Genomic DNA, 22,500 nt, shown 5'->3' with positions numbered 1-22,500 from the left:
GGGGAGGGGGGGGGGGGGGGGGGGTACTTTTCTTCACAGACTGACATAATTGAGAAGGCTTTTTTTCTGTTCAAAAACAGGCTTGTTACTCTCAGAAGCTGTATAGGCAGCGGTGGGAGACCTGGGTCTTGAGCTGTCTTGCCCACCATAGAGAAAGCGTTGGCTGGATTGAGAAGGAGTGGCCCTGACCTGTGGGCTCAGTAGAGATGGAGCTCAGAGGCCAGATGGAATGGGTTCAGATTCTTCTCCGGAGGGGGTCAGGTGTGGGTCCCAGCGAGGTCAATGTAAAAAAGGCAGTTTCTGTCTGGTTCCAGGTTCAGGGATGGGGGCTGATCAGGTGCCCCCCCCCCCCCCCCCCCCCCCCCGAGTGCCCCCTCCCCTGGATCAGTGATTTAAGCAGAGGCGTATTGATCGTGACGTGACGCAGACACAACACACACAAGCACAAGTGTGTACTGGGAAACACACATACAGACATACACAGACATGCCCAGACGCTGTCACTCGTGCCCCCCCCAACAGCACACACACACACATATGCACACACACACACACACACACACACACACACACACACATGCACACACACATATGTGTGCGCACAACAAATCAGATTCCACCAAGTGGACAACAAGGTCACTGAGCAGTGGCTTGCTGCAGCCAGACCTAAGCCCTTTATTTCAGAGACCAGGTTTCACTGCTAGATTGCTTTTAGAAAATTGCTTTCAGCTGTAGCCAGTGGCCTCCGTCAGACTGACCCTGCACCGTACCTGTGAACAGGCCAGCTGAGAGGGAGCGAGAGCCAGGGGAGACTGTCGGTCCGTCGCCTTGTACGGTCCATTTTCAGAGGTCACGGCCGGTACCTGGATTGAGTGCGGTCATAATAGCCGCAAGGTCACCCCGGGGGTGGTTTCTGTCTTGTCGTTAATGGAGGGTCTTACAGAGCCACATGTGATCCAGCCACTGCTGCAGACTATTTACTGTAGCTCTGAGTTGAAGCTTTCTGCCATGAGGAAGCAGAGTGGAGAAGGCTGCTTCACAGGCACCATTTTGTCAAGACGGTGCGTAATTGTAGCCTCTGTATTCACCGTACCCTCTTATTAAGTACGTTTCTAAAAACGCTCGGATGCTCTCCTACACTACCGGGTTGAAGTCCGGGTTGAAGTCTCCTTCTTCAGCAGATCAAGCCCTTGTCTGTCGTCTTGCTTTCTGGTGTGCTTAACCACAGCCGTGCGGGTAAGAAACCTGCGGCAGTGCTCGTGCTCTGTCTGGTGAGTAATGGTGAAAAATGAGGTGGGTTCAGCGCTCCCTGCCACGCTGCCGATGTCTTGATCAATGGCTGTGGCCGGGAAAGTCATTATAGTTGCATTAAAAAGTAATAAAAAGCAGCGTGTGAACACGAGCCGCGTGCTTATTTCGCTCCGATCCCCATGCGAATCACCTGCTGGTGTAATTATGAAAAATGGAAATGGCGAATGCCCTGTGATTACTCAGAGAGGATGTTGGCAATATCAGGTGGCACGCTTCCTGTTTGACCTGTGTCTGTGTCAGTGGATAGGACAGGCAAGCCCCCTTACAACCCTGTCTCTCGGTTGGAAACAGATGCGTCAAACATAGGGCTCTGGCATTACTGACCAGCTGGTCAAAGATTAGGTGGTGGAGTCGATGCTAATATCTCAGCTTATGGAGTGGGGACTAGTGCCAGATATGCCCCCCGTTGTGGGTTTTAAGGTAATAATGGATCCGATTATTACTGGGTCTGCATTTGCGGAGGGGGGGAATGGGTCTTTAGAGCATAATGCCACTGGGCTACATTTGGCTTTGCTTGCACATACATACTGTGATTAAAGATTAAACATCACAGAGTAGACGATATGAAATCCCCTCTCAGCATCACCCTCAATTCAAAACCTTCACATTCGAATCAGAATGATGAATACCAGTGATGTCTTGGTGAAAATCGAGATCTCCTTTACCTGATCTTATCTAACCTTTCATTTTATTCAGTTCTCCGTACTCAGGCGGTCGGTCAACGGAGGAGTTATCCACAAACTTTAACTCCAGATCGATCGAGCATGTCTCTGGGCATGTATCTGAGGCTTCATCTGCTTCCTGCTTGGTTCTCTCTCCTTGTGCACTGGCTTGATTAATTTGCAATTAACATTCTACCTTCAATTCCCGCTACCCTCCGAAACAAGCCTTTCTCAAGCGCTGATCCCGCCTGCGGACAGCTAAATAATGCAACTGATTGGATTGATTTCCCATGAAAGGAATCAATGGGTTTGGTGCTGGAGATCAGCACAATCACATTAAGCCAAGCCTCTCCAGGCATCTTGCCAGGAGTTTTTTGGTAATTACAACATTTTGAAGCCAATCGAGACAGGAGTGAAAAAAGAGCGAGAAGTTTCAATGAACTTAGAAAGGTGGAGAGGCCTCCAACAGCCCAGCGTGTCGGTACGATGGACCAGGCGTCTCAGAGAATATCGATCAGCTCCGGTGCTTCATTCAAATGTTTTCCGAGGGATAGGGCTTCTTCCTTCATTGATGGTCCTTTCTGGCTTCCTAATGCTTTCTATTTCTGGAAGAGCTGAGCTCTGATGCAGGGCATAACAGCACAGAGCCATTGGGGGGCTTTTGAGGCATTTACGAGCGCAGAGGACAGACTGCCCGTCGGGGTTGACTTATCGATCCGCGTGTGTGTCACTCTGAGTCCACCAGGGCTAGCTGGATTAGTCGGTGATGAGGGGCAATTTGGCTGGATGCAGACAGCCGTTGCAGCCAGGAGAGCACTTCATGTTCCACACACATGAACTCTCTCTCCACTTCTGTCGTCTGGTTCACAGTTCTGGTCACCGCCGCCGCAACATTCCAGAGGCTCTTTCTGACAGCCGATTACTCCCAGCCCACGCTGTCTTTGCGTCGAGCGATGCAGGAAAAGCTTGAAAAGCTGACACATGCCACACTTCAAACTTTTCCCTGAGTCATGTCAAATCAAATCCATTTCAGATAGCATCTTGAAAAAAACGGGTCTATTTCATTGTGGAGAGGTGAGGAAATGACTGAAGACCAATGCAGTTTGCCTCAGCTCATCCTCTGTATGAGGCTGACCTTGCATCTTCTCCGCTGGACTGCACCCGGAGACAAAAGCCTGAGCCTATTATAGTGTGGTGGAGTGATTTTCACTGGTTAATTCTTTTGAATATTAGGGAAGGATTCAGTCAGATGCAGCGGACAGCTTCAATTTCATGCTCCAAGTGGCAGTTCTTCCAGTAATTTCCCATGTGACGGAGCCCAGGCAGTGCTCTCAGGCCAACTGGTGACCCTCAGCGGCCCCTCCTCCCCTTTCCTCTGCCCCCACACCACACACACCTCTCTGTGCCCTCTCTGGCCATCCAGGCCCTCCCCCCCCCCCCCCCCCCCCGCACCACACGCACCTCTCACTGCCCTCTCCCCCCACACCACACACACCTCTCACTGCCCTCTCTGGCCACACCATACACACCTCTCACTGCCCTCTCTGGCCATCCAGGCCCTCCCCTCTCCCCCCCCCACACCACACGCACCTCTCACTGCCCTCTCCCCCCACACCACACACACCTCTCACTGCCCTCTCTGGCCATCCAGGCCCGTGCAGAAGTGATGAGGAAGCCATGCAGTCTGACTGGCTGTTTATCAGTTTGAGCAGGTTCTGTTCACTGGTTCCATTCGGTTCTGTTCTGATCAAAGTTCTAGAGCCCATCTGCTGTGTCCACGTTCAGAGCTCCACATCCTTGCCACAGTAAGAAGAGCAATGAACCTCACAGACTGTTTTTTCTTTGTGTTTTTCCTTTAGCTCTTTTTTTTTTATGTTTGACACAAGCTAGTCAAGTCGCATTAAAGCATGAGTGTGAATGAGAGGATTTAGCCAATGAGAAGAAGAGCTCGATGGAGATTATTTCCAAACACTGTTAATGACTTAAGAATATAATAATCAAGTGCCTTGTTTTATTGATTACCTTATATGAATCATGTGCTTATGAAAGCAAGGACATGGATTTCGTCCTCGTGCAAAACTGCCATCCTTGCAAGACAGGGAGCCTCGGACGTGAGAAATCCACCACGTGGTTATTCCTGCTGAAAGCTTAACTTCTGACTATATAAACCTTGTGCGGTCGGGGAACCTGGTTATCATTGCCTTCACTTTCAGCCTTGTGCTGGGAGGGGAGCCCGATTGCAATTGTTGTTGTTGTGGTTGTTTGTCTAATAATAAACTTATATGCAGCTCCGTAGTCCTGAGGTAACTAGGGTGAATTTTCACCTATCAGAGCTGTTGTGACAAAGACCTTGAATTTGAGAAGGGAGTCAACCTGGAGCCAGGCTATGGCTGGGGTTCTGAGGCACAGCCTCCCATCACTTCTCTCACACACCTCCATCATATCTCAGTATCACTCCATTTTCTTCATACCTGACAGTGTGTCACTTTTAGTTCCCCATCACCATGATTGGCTCTGAATATTGTGATTTAATCTTGCATGTCTTCCACAGTTCTTCATGATTTGATTGTCATTCGATTTGGGATAGTGTAGGGAGAGTGTGGTAAGAGCTCATGAATAATTTCACCTGCAAAAGTTAAATATGACTTCCAGACGTTCAAAGGAAATGGGATATAAAATACACTGAAGAACTTGCCTTGCCTAGCAAACAGGCAGCACTGTGGACTGAAAGATTTCTTTCAGCTACACCTCAGCAAGGTCTAGACTCTTCTATTGTCTCTCTCCAAGTGAAACGTAACTGTCGGTGTAGCAAACAAAATCCTCAGCCGAGCGTGGCTGTCATGCACAAGGAAATCCCCCCCCCCATGTAAGCAGACTACAGTGTTTCCATCAGTGCCATTTTTACGCATCATTAGTGAGCCCGGAGCTCCACAGCCTAACATTGATCCTTCATCAGGGAGCTCTCAGGGGTCGGATTCTGCCAGCCCTACATATTACACACACCGCTGTAGAGGAGCAATACATGCTTTCTAATGCATGCATGGACGCACCGATGCACACACACACACACACACACACACACACACACACACACACACACGCATACATAGGCACGAGCAAACTATGAGCTAGTACAAAGGTAAGGGATAATTTTCTTGGTTTGCATTGGTATTCACGCCAGAGGCTTCTCATATCACCTGACTAGGTGGACAGCTGCCTAAAAGACTTTCTCAAGGACACGGTTTAGATGCATGCGGACCCCAAGATGAGGCGCGCTGATAGCAGATTGACAACACTTGCTCATCTGTTGCTTACTGATAGCCTCTTTTTCTCTAAGCAGTGGAGCCTGGCTTGCACATGCCAATGATGCTCTAATTGGAGCTGAATGCAAAGTTCTTTCGAAGCATCACTTTTGTGTAGTCTAGAAGTTTCTGCCTCCATGGACCAGGTGCCTATTTCAGTCTCATTAAAACCCAGTGGCTGGTGCCATTACATCACCGCAATCCACTTAAAACAGGTGTTCCGGGGAAGCAGCGAATTCCCATCGATGAGAGAGTGGGCGTACGTGTGCGCTGAGTCTCTTTATCCATTCTCAGGCTGGATCTCCTTGCTAAAATGGCCCCCAAAATGTTTGTTAGACTTTAACTCTCTCCTGCAAGTGACATGGAGACATGGCGAGTCGACTCTTCCTCCAGTCAAAATAGTCACCTCCTTTTTTGCTCCACCATCTGCAGTGTGATACTATAGCGGACTTTTCCACTTAACAACATTGAGTTCCCATTCTTTGTTTGTCTTTTGTCTCTCTCTCTAGCCCCTCTCTCTGTCATTTCCTCTTCTCTCTCTCTCTTTATCTCTGCCTCTCTTGCCCTTTCTTGGCACTAGCTCCTGGCATTAGTCTTTCAGAAGACGTCACTAATCACACACAACCTTAATTAGCAGCCAAAGTCGTCGTGAGAGATCTTCAGTCCCTGTCATATATTGGATTGTCTGGTGTATTATCTGGATTGTCTGCATTTGAAGGAGAGAGGCGTGAAAGCGCTTCACAAACTCATGTAACAAATTAGTGGGAGTAAAAAAAAAAGATAGCTGCTCATCCTGGTTAAATGCGTGGCGAGTCGCATGTCAAGCTTCCCTCAGAAGATCTTCAAAGAGCAGACAACAGGGCTTAACTCCCAGCATTAAGATATCACAGGACGGGCGGATTGGGACAAATTAGTCAATATCAAATCACAGCTTGCCACCATTGCCCCCTCCCCCCATATTTTAATTGAATGTGCAAGACAAGGCTATGAAAATCAATCAGACTTCTGTGTTCTCAGATTACTGTAGCTGTAGTACCATCAAGCAGGATTCACCAGGAGGACACACAAACACAGATACGCCAACACACACACACACTCACACACAGACTCACACACGCCTTTCACAGACAGTTTGCCTGCTCTCTTGTGTTTAGAATCCATTCAGAAAATACAAGGTAGAGGTGCTCTCTCTTGCGTGCACTCTGCCTGTCTCTCTCTCTCTCTCTCTCGCTCCCTTTTCACTCATTTTCTTTGTGTCTGGAGCAAAGGAAGCTCCTCTCACCCCCCCCCCCCTCTCCCTTCTGCTGCTTTACGCTCCACTTTCCTCCTCGGTAGGGCACACGGAGCAGATAAACAGGGCCATGGGGATCCTCACTCTTCACAGCACCGTGTGCAGGGGGGGGCGCAGGCACTCGTGCAAACATGCCGGATTGCCCAATCTCTGTGCATGTGGGTGGGCAAGCAAGGCAGTGGCCCTGCTGCCACAGCACAACAGAACACGCTGAGAAAATGGCTTTAAAAAATCAACAACCTGAGAACAAAAACACCTGGATATTCCTTGTGAGGTCTTTGGAAACGTTGTGAAACTTTAGAGACGGCCTGAAATAACGTCGGAGATCTTTTTGTTATTTTACCTAACAGTCCTATTATATGCAATACTTCACAAATTCCACTAGTGTTCAGTGTGGTGTCCTCGTCCTGCCCTCCCATCATGCACCATGCCCAGTGTGCCAGTCTATGAGTGCAGTGACTGGTGTAGCTTCCTTTCCTTTATCCTCCTCAGTGGCTGATGAGTAAGTAGCTTCTTCACTGGTCGAAACTGAGGAGCTTGCCTCTCTGGAGACTCGATGGCCGCTGGGCTTCATGGCCTTTTTCGTGTGACAGAGACGTGTGGCTGTGAAGATGAGTGACAGGGGCTGGACGTTAACGAGGCCTGATCGTCTGTTTACAAACAGAAGATGAGGGCAACCGTCGAAATCGCCCGCACACTTGCGAAAAAACGTCGCTTTGAATTAACGATTCTCACTTGGATATGCTATGAATCCTTACCACACACAGCGTTCTTAATGACATTAAAAGGTCAGTTTATTATGCCTTTCATCCAGTCTGAGGCATGATGCTGTAATTTCTTTCCATCTGAATGTCACTCATGACTTCATTATGTGTGTGGACGTATCTCAAGTTGGCTGGAGACATACAGAAATGAGGTGAAAATTGATGAAAAGATGAGAGCAGAATGGAAAAGCCACTAGCATAATGACGACAGACAAGCAACCCCTAAAGAATGCCTGGTCTAATTGGTTAGGATAAAGTAGAATGAAAGTCAAAATGGAAAATAAATGGAATTGGCTGTTCTGACAAGAAGTCTGTGCACAAAAGGGCCTGTTTTATCCATACGTCTGTACAGTGTTTTAATAAAGCATTAGCATTTCATAACACATAACGTCTATTTATATGGCAAAGACATTTAATAAATGTTCTTTTTTTTCAATTTATGGCAATCTTTTGAGTAGATTTTGAATATGTCTACAGGCAGTGTCTGCATAATTACAGTTCTTCTCGAAACGTTGTTGGTTTTATTCCATTAAATGAAGCATTAGGTGGAAGTAATTGTGCTGCCGTCACATACATATTCCAAACCACATTCCACATCCGTTCCGCTTAGCCACATTAACTATCCCAGCTTGGTTTAAAAATGCGATTTTACCACAATTAGATTCACGTCCACCGTCAGGGCTGCTTGCCATGGCAAACCAATGGAGACGTGCAACTTACCAAGGGGATGTGTGATTAAGGCATGCCTGAGCCTATTGACTGGCATAGTATAGGATTCCTGTCATGTGTGTGCCCTGGATATCACAAAGTTAGTGTGTGTGTGTGTGTGTGTGTGTGTGTATGTGTTTGTGCGTGTTTGTGTGTGTGCGTGCAAGGCATTTTGGGGTGGGTCTCAAGAGGGCTTGTTTGTCTGACTGTTCTCGTGTGTGAGTGTGTGTGTGTGTGTGTGTGTGTGTGTGTGTGTGTGTGTGTGTGTGTGTGTGCATGTTTGACTGTGTCAGTAGGACAGCCCTCAGGTGAATAGAAGCCCCAATTCCCCAAACCCAATCCCAGATTCCCCCTCATTGATATTCGTCTGACAGTGACCTGAATCTGACCTCAACCTTCTCTCTCTCTCTCTCTCTCTCTCTCTCTCTCTCTCTCTCTCTCTCTCTCTCTCTCTCTCTCCTCTTTTTGTCTCTCTCTTTCTCTGTCTGAGTCTCATGCTCGCTCTCTCACCCGTGTCTTTCCCTGCGGGTAAACAAATGTCAGTGTGCTTCCCTGTCCTGCTTCTGGGCAGATTTATGATTGCGTGTGTGTGTGTGCATGTGTGTGTGTGTGTGTGTGTGTGTGTGTGTGTGTGTGTGTGTGTGTGTGTGTGTGTGTGTGAATGTGTATGTGAGTGTGTGTGTGTTGTGGGGGGAAGGTAATGTGCGCGCTAATGAAGCAGTGGATCTAGCTCAGCCTGTCGTGCTTTAGTGGAGTATTTGTGTGATTTCACCTCATCGTCTGATGACACACTCGCTGTAGCCTTCTGACACACCCCTCCTCCATGTGGGCCTGAGGGACCCTCTCTCCTTCTCTCGCCTTCTCTCTCTTATTCTCTCTCTCTTTCTCTCTCTCTCCTTCTCTCTCTTATTCTTTCTCTCTTTCTCTCTCTCCTTCTCTCTCTTATTCTCTCTCTCTCTTTCTCCTTTCCCACATACATTAGGTCTCTTATTCTCTCTCAGTGTAGATCTCTTTCTCTTTCTTTTGTTTTCTTATTATCCTTCCCTTTGTTATGTTTCCAGCAGCGCTCTCTCTCACACATACACACACATACACACACACACACACACACACACACACACACACACACACACACACACACACACACACACACATCCGTCTTTGTTTTGCTTTCTCCTTCTTTCCCTATTTCACTTTCACCATGTCCAATTTATCAAAGAAAAACTAAATTTGGGAACCTGTTTTCCTTTGTCAATTTGATGTTCTGCCAAAAGATGACCCAGTCTTTTTAAACGGATCCTCTCTCATCTTTCTTTTTGTCTCCCTATTATTTGCATTTCATTTCCATTCCCATGTGTTTTACCTTCCTCTTCAGCCGCCCTTTATTTGTTTGTCTCCTCCACTCCTTGTTGTTCCTTCTCGTTGTTTCTGCAGATTATGTGACGGTTAAAATGATAACATCGTCTGCCTCCACATCGCCTTGTCTGCTTAATGACGCCTTCATTGTTCCCTTGGGTTTTGTTCTCCCCGCTGTGGCTGTCACGCATTTGTCTTTGTCTGTGTCATTCTTTTCAGTCTCATTTCAAATCTGTCTAAATTTCAAGTTTTACAAGTTTTTTCCCCCCAAGTTTCAAAAGCCTCACAGCTTCATGCTGCCAAAGCGAAGGCCACTTCAGACACAGCATTGACATGCAGTAGACACAATCGAGGGAAACAAAAACAACGAGGGAAACATGGCGTCTCTTTCTCTCTGTCTTTCCTCTCGTCCGTCTCTGTCCTCCCCTCTTCAGCATGCTGTGATGACCTGCTCTGCCGTGTTCAGTTGCTTGTGGTTTATTGATTGCGAATGACCACTCTGGCCCTAACTTTACGGCCCAGACTCCTGGTGTGGTAAAAGTTTATGGTGCTCGTAGATATCACGATTACCTCTCCACACTGGCCGAAGCTTCCCTCTAATTATTGTCATTTTGAGCTGATCATCTATTTATTACATCACATTATTTTACACATAATTGATGAGATGCCATTGAGTCAAAACGTTCACTGCATATCCCTAAGGGTAAACAAACTCTTTGAAATGAACTAGCAGTTAATAATGTTTCACTGTCTCTCTCTCTCTCTTCATCTATGTATCTTCCTCACTCTCCCTCTCTCTCACTCTCCCTCTCTCTCACTCTCCCTCTCTCTCACTCTCCCTCTCTCTGTCTCTCTCTCTCTCTGTCTCTCTCTCTTCATCTATGTATCTTCCTCACTCTCCCTCTCTCTCACTCTCCCTCTCTCTCACTCTCCCTCTCTCTGTCTCTCTCTCTCTCTGTCTCTCTCTCTATCTTCCTCTCTCTCACTCTCTCTGTCTCTCTCTCTCTTTCTGTCTCTCTCTCTCTGTCTCTCCCTTTCTCTGTCTTTCTCTATCTTCCTCTCTCTCACTCTCTCTGTCTCTCCCTCTCTCTGTCTCTCTCTATCTTCCTCTCTCTCTCAGTCTCCCTCTCTGTCTTTCTCTCCCAATGGTGGGCAATGCGTTACCCTGACAGGTGCATCCAGATGAGTCTGAAGGTGAATCATATTGTGTGCGCCTGGGTGGGCACTTAGGAGCAATCGAGTGTCGCCTAGAATAATGAGCTTGTTTTTTAAGAAAAGGCCTTTTGTGAGCATACTCATAAAATTGTTCCACTTCAGGTCCTTTTTAGTGTTTTGCTTTATTTCCTCCACAGTGGCTTCACAAAAAAACTGTTTCTTGTTCAGTGAGGCTAAGGTTTTAAAAGGGGAGTCTTGTTGCCTCAGGTAAACCAAGATATTTCAGCTCTTCAGACTCCCAATGACTGAATGCCAGACAGGGCTAGGTAAGGACTAGTGTTTGGGCAGAGTGAGTGTGTACATAGGGGGGGGGGGGGGGCAGTGATGGAGTGATGAGCTGAGCTGGCTGAAGCAGGTGAAGAGCACACGAGAGCGCTGATGGGCAGGGGAGGCGGGGAGCTGTTGCAGGTCTGGCTGGCATCTGTGGCCAGTCCGGAGTGGGGCAAAGCCGGTGTGTGTGTGTGTGTCTCTGTGTGTGTCTCTGTGTGTGTCTGTGTGTGTGTGTGAGAGCAGGTCACTGCGGCTCTGCAGACTTCAAATAATTACTTCTCATTGAAGAAGCAGCATCCACATCAAAGGGAAGCTCTTAGACTGGGGAAATGCCTGTAAAACTCACAGACCCATACATTACCCACTCCTTCCCATGAAATACTTCATATAGCCTCGGTACTGTTGACTCCCTGTAGATGTCACCACTTCTACATTTCACATTAACACATGCACACAGGGTTTAACCTTTCACTTCTTGCACGACCATGTTTTCCTCACCTGGCCTGCTGAATAATCATTCTTCAGTGTGATGCCGTAGTGACTCCGAAGAGGGCCAGGCCACCTATAATAATTCAGAGCAGTGTAATCACACGCACAGCCAGTGTAAGTGACGTTACAGCGGCACAACAGTGAGTTAGACCCCTCATCGCTCTGCCATCGCCCCCCCTCCCCCCGCATGTATAATGTACCTAGAAGGCCTTTGCCAGCAAATGTATTACCTTTACATTAGCCTCGTGGGTTGTGAGGTATCCGAATCAATCAGGTTCACCAGTGTTTTTTTAATGCATGGAGGGAAGGCCATAAAATGTGCCGTCTCTCCCTTCTGCAGCACCCTCTCCCTCCTCCAGCACCACCCCCACTCTGGTGAAATGGAATTAGGCAGGCAGTTAATCACAAGGACATTAACATACTGTATGGACAGCCTCTCCAGTCTTATCATGGCTGCCGCCCCAGAGGAGCGTGGAAGGAATGCCAGAGTGTTTCTCTCTCCCTCTCTCTCTCTTTCTCCCTTTCTCTCGCCCTCCCTCTCTCTCTCTTTCTCCCTCTCTCTCTCTCTGGCGCGCTTTTTCTCTTACCCTCTTTCTCGCTCTCTCCTAGTCCTGCTTCCTCCCTATCTTCCTTTCTTTCTCTCTCTCTACTAATGGGATCACATGAGCAGATACACACAGACACACACAAACACATACACACACACACACACACACACACACACACAAACACACACACACACACACACACACACACAAACACGCACACATACAGACACACAAACACACACAGACCTAGACAAACACAAATGCAGGCACGCAGACACACTCAAGACATAATTAATTTCCACACAAACACACAGAGACACGCAAACTTGAATGTAGTTTAATACATGCCTTTGCACGCACACACACTCACAAATTCATATGCACCCAAATAGACACACATTTGTGATGTAATTAATTCCATCACACACACACACACACACAGACACACTCCAAGCCATGTGTATAAATAACCTGTCTGGCATGGCACAGAGACGGAGACTCCGAGGCCAGACAAAGCCCTGAGACTCACCCTGGCCAGCCACTCTGCCGTCTACACGTCCTGTGATGAACATCAGCCATAAACCCAGCATTTATTAGGGTCCTTCAATTCTCCGCTGAGCACTTGTTAGCCATTTTTATTGCCCAGCGTTGTATGCATGCGGTATAAGGGAATGATGTCGAACAGATCGGTTTAGATGCTCGACCTCGGGATCAACCACCAGGTCCCTCACCTGGATTCAGACGGGTCTGTGTTTGGGTCAGTGACCTGGAGAAGGCAGAAGTTTTCTGTTTTTTCCCCCGGAATCTGCGTTGTTTTATCAGGGCCGTGTGCTGGGTTAGTTGGCCGCTCTGGAGTCTGGGCTGTGAGAGGATATGAAATATTCATCTTTACACGCTGCTTGGGCGACGACGAGTAGAGAGACAGAGTCCAAGTTGTTTAAGTGTGTGTGTGTGTGTGTGTGTGTGTGTGTGTGTGTGTGTGTGTGTGTGTGTGTGTGAGAGAGAGATTATCATAGTAATGATAATTCTAATGATGGTTCTTCCAAAGGCTGTGGTTTTTATAGCTTTGTTTCTCTGCGCTAGGCAATGGGCCTCCTGTGTGTGTGCCTGTGTGTGTGTGTGTGTGTGTTTGTGTGTGTGTGTGTGTGTGTGTGTGTGTGTGTGTGTGTTTGTATGTGTTTCTTTTAGTGCTCACTGAGAGGAAGCAATAATGCCCATGCTCAGTAGCACCCCCCCTTCCCCTCAGTCATTTTGTTTCCCACCAGTGTTTTCCACCACTATAACTTTGTGTGTGTGTATGTGTGTGTGTGTGTATGTATGGGTGTCTGTGCGTGTGATGTGTGAATGTGTGAGCCTCAGAGCTCTGTGAGTGTTTTCTGGCATTGGAGGCGTGTGTGTGCGAGGGCCAGGCATTCTGCCTGCTCTCAGAGCAGCCCCTGTGGAGAACATGGAGGTGGCAGAGCCCAGGCCTGCGCCCACTGTGCCACTCAGAGCAGAGGCCTGCGCCCACTATGCCATACAAAGCCTGCCAACTCACTCGCCACTCTCCAACTGCCATCACAAGCATGTATTTTCCTAGGAGAGTCCATGATGCTCTGCCACAGAGTCTAACTACCACCATGCAGGTCACCAGAACAGCTACACCAAACAGTCCCACCATGCAGCTCCGCCACAGGACCTATTACCTTTTTCTGCATCCAGTAGAGCAGTTTTAACACAACACATTGGCTTTTAGCAGCTTTTTGTAGTGCCATCGGAGGATGTTCAAGTACTGTGCAGTGTGCTCTGAAATATCCCTGAGTCCCGCAATGCAGCTCTGTCTTTGAGCCTAAAGGACATGATTAAAAAGAGTTTGCCACTCTGGTGCAACTGTATAAAGAGCATACAGTTGTGCTTTGACACCCATAGACACACAGACACACAGACACACACACACACACACACGCACACAAAAACACACAGACACACAGACACACACGCACACACACACACACACACAGAGATACACACACACACACACACACACACACACACACACACACACACACACACACACAGTTATGTTTCACTGCCCTTATCGGTACATAAATATAAACTTCACTGAACTCTGATAACGTAAAGCAATTCAAAGCGGCACCCCCTAATCTAATTCTCTCTCCAAGGGAGAAGCGTAATGATTACTCCTCCTCTGCGTTATCCGTGTGCATCTTTGGAAAATTCCATTTCCGGCGCCTTTAAACTACATTTCATCAGTTCAGCAATGACGCTGATTTGCATTATTAGATAAATATGATAATCCCAGTGCCGTTCTAGCGAGCCAGGCACACTCTTAATGGCCCAGCACCTGCAGCGTGGGGAGCCGTGTGTTTGTGTGTCTGTGTGTGTGTGTGTGTGTGTGTGTGTGTGTGTGTGTGTGTGTATCTGTGTGTGTGTGTGTGTCTGTGTGTGTGTGTGTGTGTGTGTGTATCTGTGTGTGTGTGTGTGTGTCTGTGTTTGTGTGTATCTCTGTGTGTGTGTGTGTGTGTCTGTGTGTCTCTGTGTGTGTGTGTGTATGTGCGGTGGCGGCTCAGGCCGACTGGGGGATGACAGATGCCGGGCTTTTCTCACTGATGGCTGTGAAAGTGGCCCATCTGGCTGCCTGGTTGTCTCTGGTCACTGCTGTTATAAGGCACCAGAGCACTGTTTCTTTCCACTCCTCTCTCCAGCCCAAGAACCAGCCCTCCCAATTACAGACATTCAGCACTGTCTCCTGTCCAACCATCAAGTACAAAAGCAAGAAAAAAGCAACCTATTTTGTGGACTTGGGAATATAGGTGTGTGTGCGTGAGTGTGTGTGTGTCTGTGTGTGTGTGTGTGTGTGTGTGGGTGTGTGTGTGCGTGTGCGTGTGCGTGTGCGTGTGCATGTGCGAGAGCGTGTGGTTGTGTGTGTGTACAACAGAAGCAGGTCTGTTTAACTGCTGTGAGAGTGAATTGAAAGAAAATGAGTAGATATTAGAATGGAGGGAGACAGGGTGACCAGATGGTACAAAAAAGACAGAGGGATGAAGTATGAGCAGGGAGAGAAGGAGCATAGGAGGGTGGCGCCAAGGAGAGAACGCTCCCTCTGGAGACGGCCATGTTACGCAGGAGATAAGAAGGTGCACCTTCACCAGCGCACTGCAGTATCTCAGCTCACTCCGACATACAACACACCCTGCTCCGATAGCACCAATACACACACACATACACCCACGCACACACTTACGATATATACATACTTTATGATTTGCTCGCACATACATATGCACCCGCGCACACACCCACACAGACACATACACATGTGCGTTTACTAGCTATTGTCTTCCTTGCACATTGTGTGTATGAGATCCATCTTATCCTCCACACATCAGGCTGACCCCACGCCTCTATTCAGCTCTACTCCAGAGCCCACATGGGTGGTGTTCTGTAGCGATAGAAGCATCTGGTCCACAATGAGCAGGTCTGCAGCTACGCCACCCACAGATAGCCAGGCTGGGCTCCCTTTGTCTCCGGCTCCGTTTCACCCCGAGAGAGCCATTCTTCCGGAGGGTGAAAGAAAATAAATAAATAAGAATTTCGTGTTCATGTGAAAATTAATGCTGCAGATCTAGTATAGGAGCGACTCAGGGCAACAAAAGCTCAGCTTCAGTGTGCTGCCGTGTGCCAAGGAGTTGAAAAGACCCCCCCCACACACACACACACACACACACCACACACACTTCACTCCCCCCTCCCCCCAAAAAAGAAATAAGAAGTTCCTCATGCGAGCTCATAGCTCTTCACCAAGAAAGAAAAGGAAAGGAAAGGAAAAGAGTGAAAGAGAAGAAAGAAAAAAAATGATTTTATAGGAAAAAAAGCAAAGTGTGTGGCTCGATTGATTTGCGGGCCCCTTGCCAAAGCAGTGGCAGTGGGAAATGTTTAATTGATGGAGTTGCATTTGACATGGAGTGGAATGTAATCTGGGATAAAGTTCCCCTGAGTCAGCTCAGATGGATTTGGAGGGGGGGGGGGGGGGGATTTGGAGGACTTGTGTGAGGATGTGTGTGTGTGTGTGTGTGTGTGTGTATCCTTTTGAATTTGTATTTTTTTTGCAGAATGTTGGTTAACATTGTTCTGCACACATCTAACAAGCAGTCTCCCAGGCAATAATGAGATTTTAAGCTGTGTGTGATTCATTGAATGTCTGTGCACTGTGTGTGCATTATTAGGTGTATATTTGTGTGTGTCTGTGTGCATGTGTGTGCATATAATAGGTGTATATTTGTGTTTGTTAGCGAGTCGCATGTCTGTGTATATATAGGTGTATATTTGTGTGTGTTAGTGATGTCTGTTCATATATAGGTGTATATTTGTGTGTTTATATAGGTGTATATTTGTGTGTGTTTATATAGGTGTATATTTGTGTGTTTATATAGGTGTATATTTGTGTGTGTTTATATAGGTGTATATTTGTGTGTGTTTATATAGGTGTATATTTGTGTGTATATATAGGTGTATATTTGTGTGTGTTTATATAGGTGTATATTTGTGTGTTTATATAGGTGTATATTTGTGTGTTTATATAGGTGTATATTTGTGTGTGTTTATATAGGTGTATATTTGTGTGTTTATATAGGTGTATATTTGTGTGTGTTTATATAGGTGTATATTTGTGTGTTTATATAGGTGTATATTTGTGTGTGTTTATATAGGTGTATATTTGTGTGTTTATATAGGTGTATATTTGTGTGTGTTTGTGAGCTTGTCTCTATCTATGACACTTTTGTGTGCATCTAACTGTACACACTCACAGGACACCAGGTGTTAACCCATACCAAGCTGTTTCATTAAAAAAGTATTCCTCTTTCTTTCTCCCCCTTATCTCTCTCTCTCTCTCTCTCTCTCTCTCTCTCTCTCAGGTCGGGAGACATGTCCGCCTGAGAAGTTTGACTGCGGGGGTTCCAGTAATAAGTGTGTGTCTCTGTCTTGGCGCTGCGACGGCGAGAGAGACTGTGAGAACGGCGCTGATGAGGAGCAGTGCGCTGCAGGTGGGTCTCTGCATAGCTCAGCTGAAACCGAAGGCTCAGCACAAACATGACGGCTGGATGGGGGGGAAGAATAAAGGAAAATAGACAAAGATAGACAAACAGAGAGAAACGGGTAAAATAGAGAAATAGAGATACAGAAACTGAGAGACAGGTAGGAAAGGAGAGAGAATAGGTTAAAAGATAGTGAAGGGGAAAGCAACAGAAAGAAAAATAACCAAGACCTATCATGAAATAAGAGGCTGCTGTATTTTTAGCACATTTCTTTCCCTGAGATGAAGAAGAGGCCTGCGTTATTGTGTAGATAAAAGAGGCCTGCGTTAGTGTGTTGAGTACTCAAAGATGTTATGTCACACACGACTGCCTTGATCAGCTAAAATGACACTGTGGAAGACAGTTCTCTTTTCCTGTTAGGAAGTAGGCCAGCTTTTTGTGCCCAGTGTTGGGGGGTAATGGAATATTTAATGTATCTAGAATACATGAAACGAGTACCTGTATTCAGAGACAGTTGAAATTTGAATTGTTGGTTATCACTATACAGTTACATTGATTACTAGAAGGGATTACTTGTTAAATTGTCATGAGTCGGCTATTCTCTCTCAAATAAAAATATTTACATAAAATAGCGTTTCCGATAAAGCCCTGCCACAGTCAATGCGCAGTGATGTCATCCACCAGTTCCTGCACACCCCTTATAGAAACACACAGATTAGAAACATACATGGCACCTTTTATAGAAACGCAAAGATTAGAAACATACATGGCCCCTTATATTGAAACACACAGATTAGAAACATACACAACCCCTTATATAGAAACACACAGATTAGAAACATACAACAGAAACATGATCCATTAGTTGTTGTAGCCCTTTTGATGCAGTGTATGTGTGTGTGTGTGTGTGTGTGTGTGTGGGGGGGGGGGGGGGGGGGGGGGGGGGCAAATGATATGATGTTGAGTTGTTCTTGTGTCCAGTCAAATGTTATGATGTGGAGTTGTTCTTGTGTCCAGTTTATATTCACAGGTGGAACACCAAATGTAGTGATTACAGTACATGCTTCTGAAGTTACACTAAGAACATTATACAGTACATCAAATATAATGGAGCAGTATCCTGCCAGTTTATGACATACCCAGAACCGGTGTGTTATGCAGCTCCATGTGTGTGACATCTAACACATCTGTTAGGATAGAATGAGGATATCTTAGTTCTACTAAAGGTATAGGCAATGCCAAACCTTGAATTTAATGAAACCTAATCGTGCATATTCTTTACTCTTTTTAGGGCTTCAGTCCATACTCCCTTTGAAATTTATATTTAGGGTTCTTCATCTTAACTAGTTTTGATCCCGTCTAATTTAGTTAGTTAGCAGTTAACAGTTGGCCGTTGTGTTTGTGCTCTAAATCCTTTAAAAAAGAAATGAACTTCCAAAAGTAAGTCTATTATGGACATTTTAGGGAGGTTATGAAAGTGTGGGCTATGCTCTCTAGCAAACTGAGAAGCTTGAATGTAACAGAATTGGCACATTGAGATCACCGAATTTTAGAATCTCCTTTCACCGCCACACTGTAAAGGCCTGCCTGGCTGGCAAAACATTCTGATTACACAGCAGACACTGAGTCAGAAGGGTCTCACTCATGGCAATGTGCCGTCTCATTGGGTCCATATTTGGAGAGTGGAAATAAAAACTGAGTTAAAATCTTGACCAATAAACTTAATGTGGTCAGAGCATGGAGAGAGGTTGATGTGCATTGGGTACCCGTTGCTTTTACAGTCCAATTACTTTATCTAGTAAATATATGGTAAATTGTAGTATGTTTTTGGGTAATTACCACAGGTAATAAGTTGGTAAAGACATAAAAAATACAGCTGAAATACTAACAAAAACCTCCACTATTACCCATCAACTCCACCTTGGAACCATGTAGTTGTGGCCAGTTTAGGTTGGTAATAACTCAGATATAATTGTGTACTTCATGGTCAGTCTGGTCTGTTGAAGCAATATGTCTGCCAGGGCTGCTTGCGCAATCCACTCAGAGTATGGCAGCATTGTGAGCCATATGGAGAGGAGTTCTACACACAACATCCTAACCATTTGTTGTTTGTTGCCCATTTCCTATTGTTGGCCTCTCGATGGGACAGTCCTTTAATTGAGAGTTCTGGGTCATCGGTGGTCTAATTACGAACCAGGTTGCCACCATGTACAAATCCTTTGCAATGTCCACTGAAGCTCGGCGATATACACATCCCATAAGGTGACGTCAAAGTGCTTCAACTTAAAGAGGACGATTGAAGGGGTACACAAGGCGTCACCTTCCTTTGCCTCACTGTCCAGATGGAGGTGCTTCAGGTCAGTGAGAGGACTAGTGCATGCTGTGCACGCGCTATATATATACGCAGAGGCTGTGCTCTGCGGTTGTCAGTCGTTGTTTGGACAAGGTTTTCAGGAACACACGTCAGAAAACAGGTGTATCCCCATAAGATGACGTCTCGTGTTCTCCTGGTACTCACCCTGAGTAATCTAACATTAGAGATTATACAGTATATAAGGATATGTATTCTGTACTCTGCAGTGGAATACATTTTAAAAGTAACATTCTCAACATGTTTGTACTTCACACATACAAACGCGTGCACACACCAACACACACGCTTGCTTGCAGTTGTCTATCGAGGCCGATGATGACGTCCACTTCTGACACTCAACGATGAGATCTCTGGTGGCTGTATAGTCCTATCCGTGATCCACAGGTCTTGTCGCAGGTGGGACATGTGTATGTATTAGTGGTGGTACTGGCAACCTTGGTTGTTTTTCTGTTGTACCTTCTGTCTCGCCTTTCCTGTCTCCTGGCTGTCCTGTCCTGTCCTCCTCTAGTGCTTTGGTCCCGTCTTGGCACATCTGACGCCAGGTGTTACGGTCAGCAGCCAAGCCCTCCAGTTCCCAAGGTCTGATGTTACACTTTTTTAGCGCTGTTTTTATCTGATCTTTGTAGCACTTCTTCTGCCCTTCAGCAGAGCGTTGACCTTGGGCGAGCTGTCCATACAGCACTTTATGAGGCACCCGACTGAGGGGCATCCTTATGACGTGCCCCAGCCACTGAAGCTGATGGTGGGTGATGGTGGCCTTCATGCTCCTAAAGCCTGCTCTCCTGAGGACCTCGGTATGTGGCACTCGGTCACACCAGGTGATCCCTAGTATGCACTGGAGACAGCGAATGTGAAAGTGCTCCATGGACTTAACATGGCGGCTGTAAGTGACCCAGGCTTCACAACTGTAGAGGAGGGTGGTAATGTAGACGGCTTGGTACACAGATATCTTTGTATGTAGATATAAGTTTTTGTTTTGAAAGACCCGGTGCCTGAGTCTCCCAAAAGGCAGCTGATGCGTGTTGGATTCGGTTCTGGACCTCACTGTCAATGTGATTGTCCTCAGAGAGGATACTTCCCAGGTATTTAAATGATGGTACTACAGCCAGATTTTTACCGGAGATGCTGAAGATGGGTGGCATGGATGGGATGCTGGTGCTCCACTGGCAGACTACCTCAGTTTTGGCGATGTTGATGGTCAGCCCCATCCTGCTGTAAGCCTTCACAGCTGCATCCAGGACAGCCTGAAGGTCTTGTGGAGTGTGAGCCACAAGAGCGCAGTCATCTGCAGACTGCAGCTCAAGGACCCTCACTCTCTGCAGCTTGGGGGTTGCTTGCAGCCTCCTGATGTTGAAGAGGTTGCCATCTAGCCTATAGACTACTGCAATACACACACACACACACTCACTCACTCACCCACTCACTCACTCACTCACTCACTCACTCACTCACTCACTCACTCACTCACTTACACACACACACACACACAAACACACGTGTGCACACTACACCGTCGGGCCCCAGCGGGAATACAACATCCACGGTCAAAAAGTGGGTTCTTCTTGCCTCTATCTGATTCATAAAGGCACTATCGATTTCAGGTTGAATCCATAGATGTGTGACCTATACATCTATTGATTTTACCACCTCGTAGCTTAAGGAGATATTATGTATCATATGCTTGCCCTTTATGTGGTCTCAACTCTGTGAGCTAATAACAAAAACAGAGAACCTACGGTCTTGCGTGTGCCTGGAAGAGATGGGGAACCATAGGGTGTGGCCGGAATGGGACATAGACATACTATAGATTAGAACCATATGGTAAGAATGACCCTCTGACCTTGTTGCTATGACCACTAATAATCTTCTCATTATGGATGATGTCAAGAACACGTGTGGTTTGACGGTTGCCATGCATTTGTTTACATGTATTAGAGTATATAACTATTTTATCCATTGATTATTTGTAAATTAAACACGGGAAACATTCATGTTTATTTTATTAAATAAATACATTGAAACATAAATTGAAAAATTAAATTGAATTGAATGTTTATATTTAGGCATCATCTAGCAAACACATCACTCCAAATCCCATCAAAAGAGCGACAGCTGTTCCGCACACTGAGGGCATTCACATTATCAGGGCTTTTGCCTCCTTGGAAATTAAAACATGAGCTGTTACAGTACTTTTTTATGAATGATTAATGGACATTACTTACGGTAGCATGGGGATTGCAACATCCACATAAATGGAAAAATGCTGTTACCTCCAGACTCATGGCAGTCTTTGCAAGGGGTGATTTCATTGTGACTGTGGGTCTGTAGTAGCGTGCTGCCTGGCAAGACGCTGGTCAACCACTGCTGCCTCGCTGCCCGAGAGATGGCACTCTGCCTGCCCAACCACTCTGCCTGCACCCCCCCCCCCTCCACACAGTTCATGCTTAATTCCTCCTTAATTATGAGCAGCTAATCTGCTCCCTAATTCTCTGGGAAGAGTTGGTCTGGCTGTAAGGGGGGATATATAGCGTCTCGTCTCGTCTGCTTTCTCTGTGAATGAGGCCCCTCACTATGCCCACCACCAACAACCCTTTCAGGCCCTTTAAACCATAGAACAGATAACCGGCCGTACGTGGCAGGACCCATGACTCTCACATAGTGCTCCTCTCTTTCTGTCTGTGTGGAACTGTTATTCTCATAAAAGGGAATGGTTATACTACTTTCCCTCACCAATCTATTGTCAGCTTCTCTCTCTCTCTTTACTCACAGAACAATGAATAAATGCTAAATGATGTCATTAACGGACAACAGCTTTTAATATATATAACTCTCAGGGGGGATTATATCTCTCCTTCTCTTTCTTTCCTTCCATCTCTCCCTGTCTCTGTCGTCTTCCTTTTTTCTGTTAGCCACAGTTCTGTTACCCGTCTCTAAGGGGTAATCAATGAAGCGGGTGGAGTGTGGTATCAATTGTCTCTTCAGTGGATGTGGACCGGCATCACCTCGGTTTGTCCGCTGTTGGTCAGCCATCACTCTGTCGCTTCGGTCACTTTACAGTGGCTTCCCACCCTCAGCTCGCTGTTGACACAACCAGGCCAGCATCGCTCAATTTGTCATCATTTTCAACAGAGGCTAATCCCTCCAGCTCAAATATCCGATCATATCGTGACAGAT

At 46.5% G+C, this 22,500-nt stretch overlaps 1 protein-coding gene across 1 annotated transcript in view; it reads left to right on the top strand.

Annotated features, from left to right (window-relative positions):
* Positions 1-22,500, top strand: part of lrp8 (low density lipoprotein receptor-related protein 8, apolipoprotein e receptor) — a gene marked incomplete at both ends in the record, with an annotated part of 149,855 nt that overhangs the window by 73,505 nt on the left and 53,850 nt on the right. The window contains one exon of the mRNA XM_080831768.1: positions 16,833-16,961. Coding sequence (XP_080687894.1) covers positions 16,833-16,961 — 129 coding nt within the window. The remainder of the gene's footprint in view (positions 1-16,832; positions 16,962-22,500) is intronic.

The sequence above is a fragment of the Sprattus sprattus genome (assembly GCF_963457725.1).
Source record: "Sprattus sprattus genome assembly, chromosome: 2".
Classification (NCBI taxonomy): Eukaryota; Metazoa; Chordata; class Actinopteri; order Clupeiformes; family Clupeidae; genus Sprattus; species Sprattus sprattus.
This window is presented reverse-complemented; position numbering and strand designations above follow the sequence as displayed.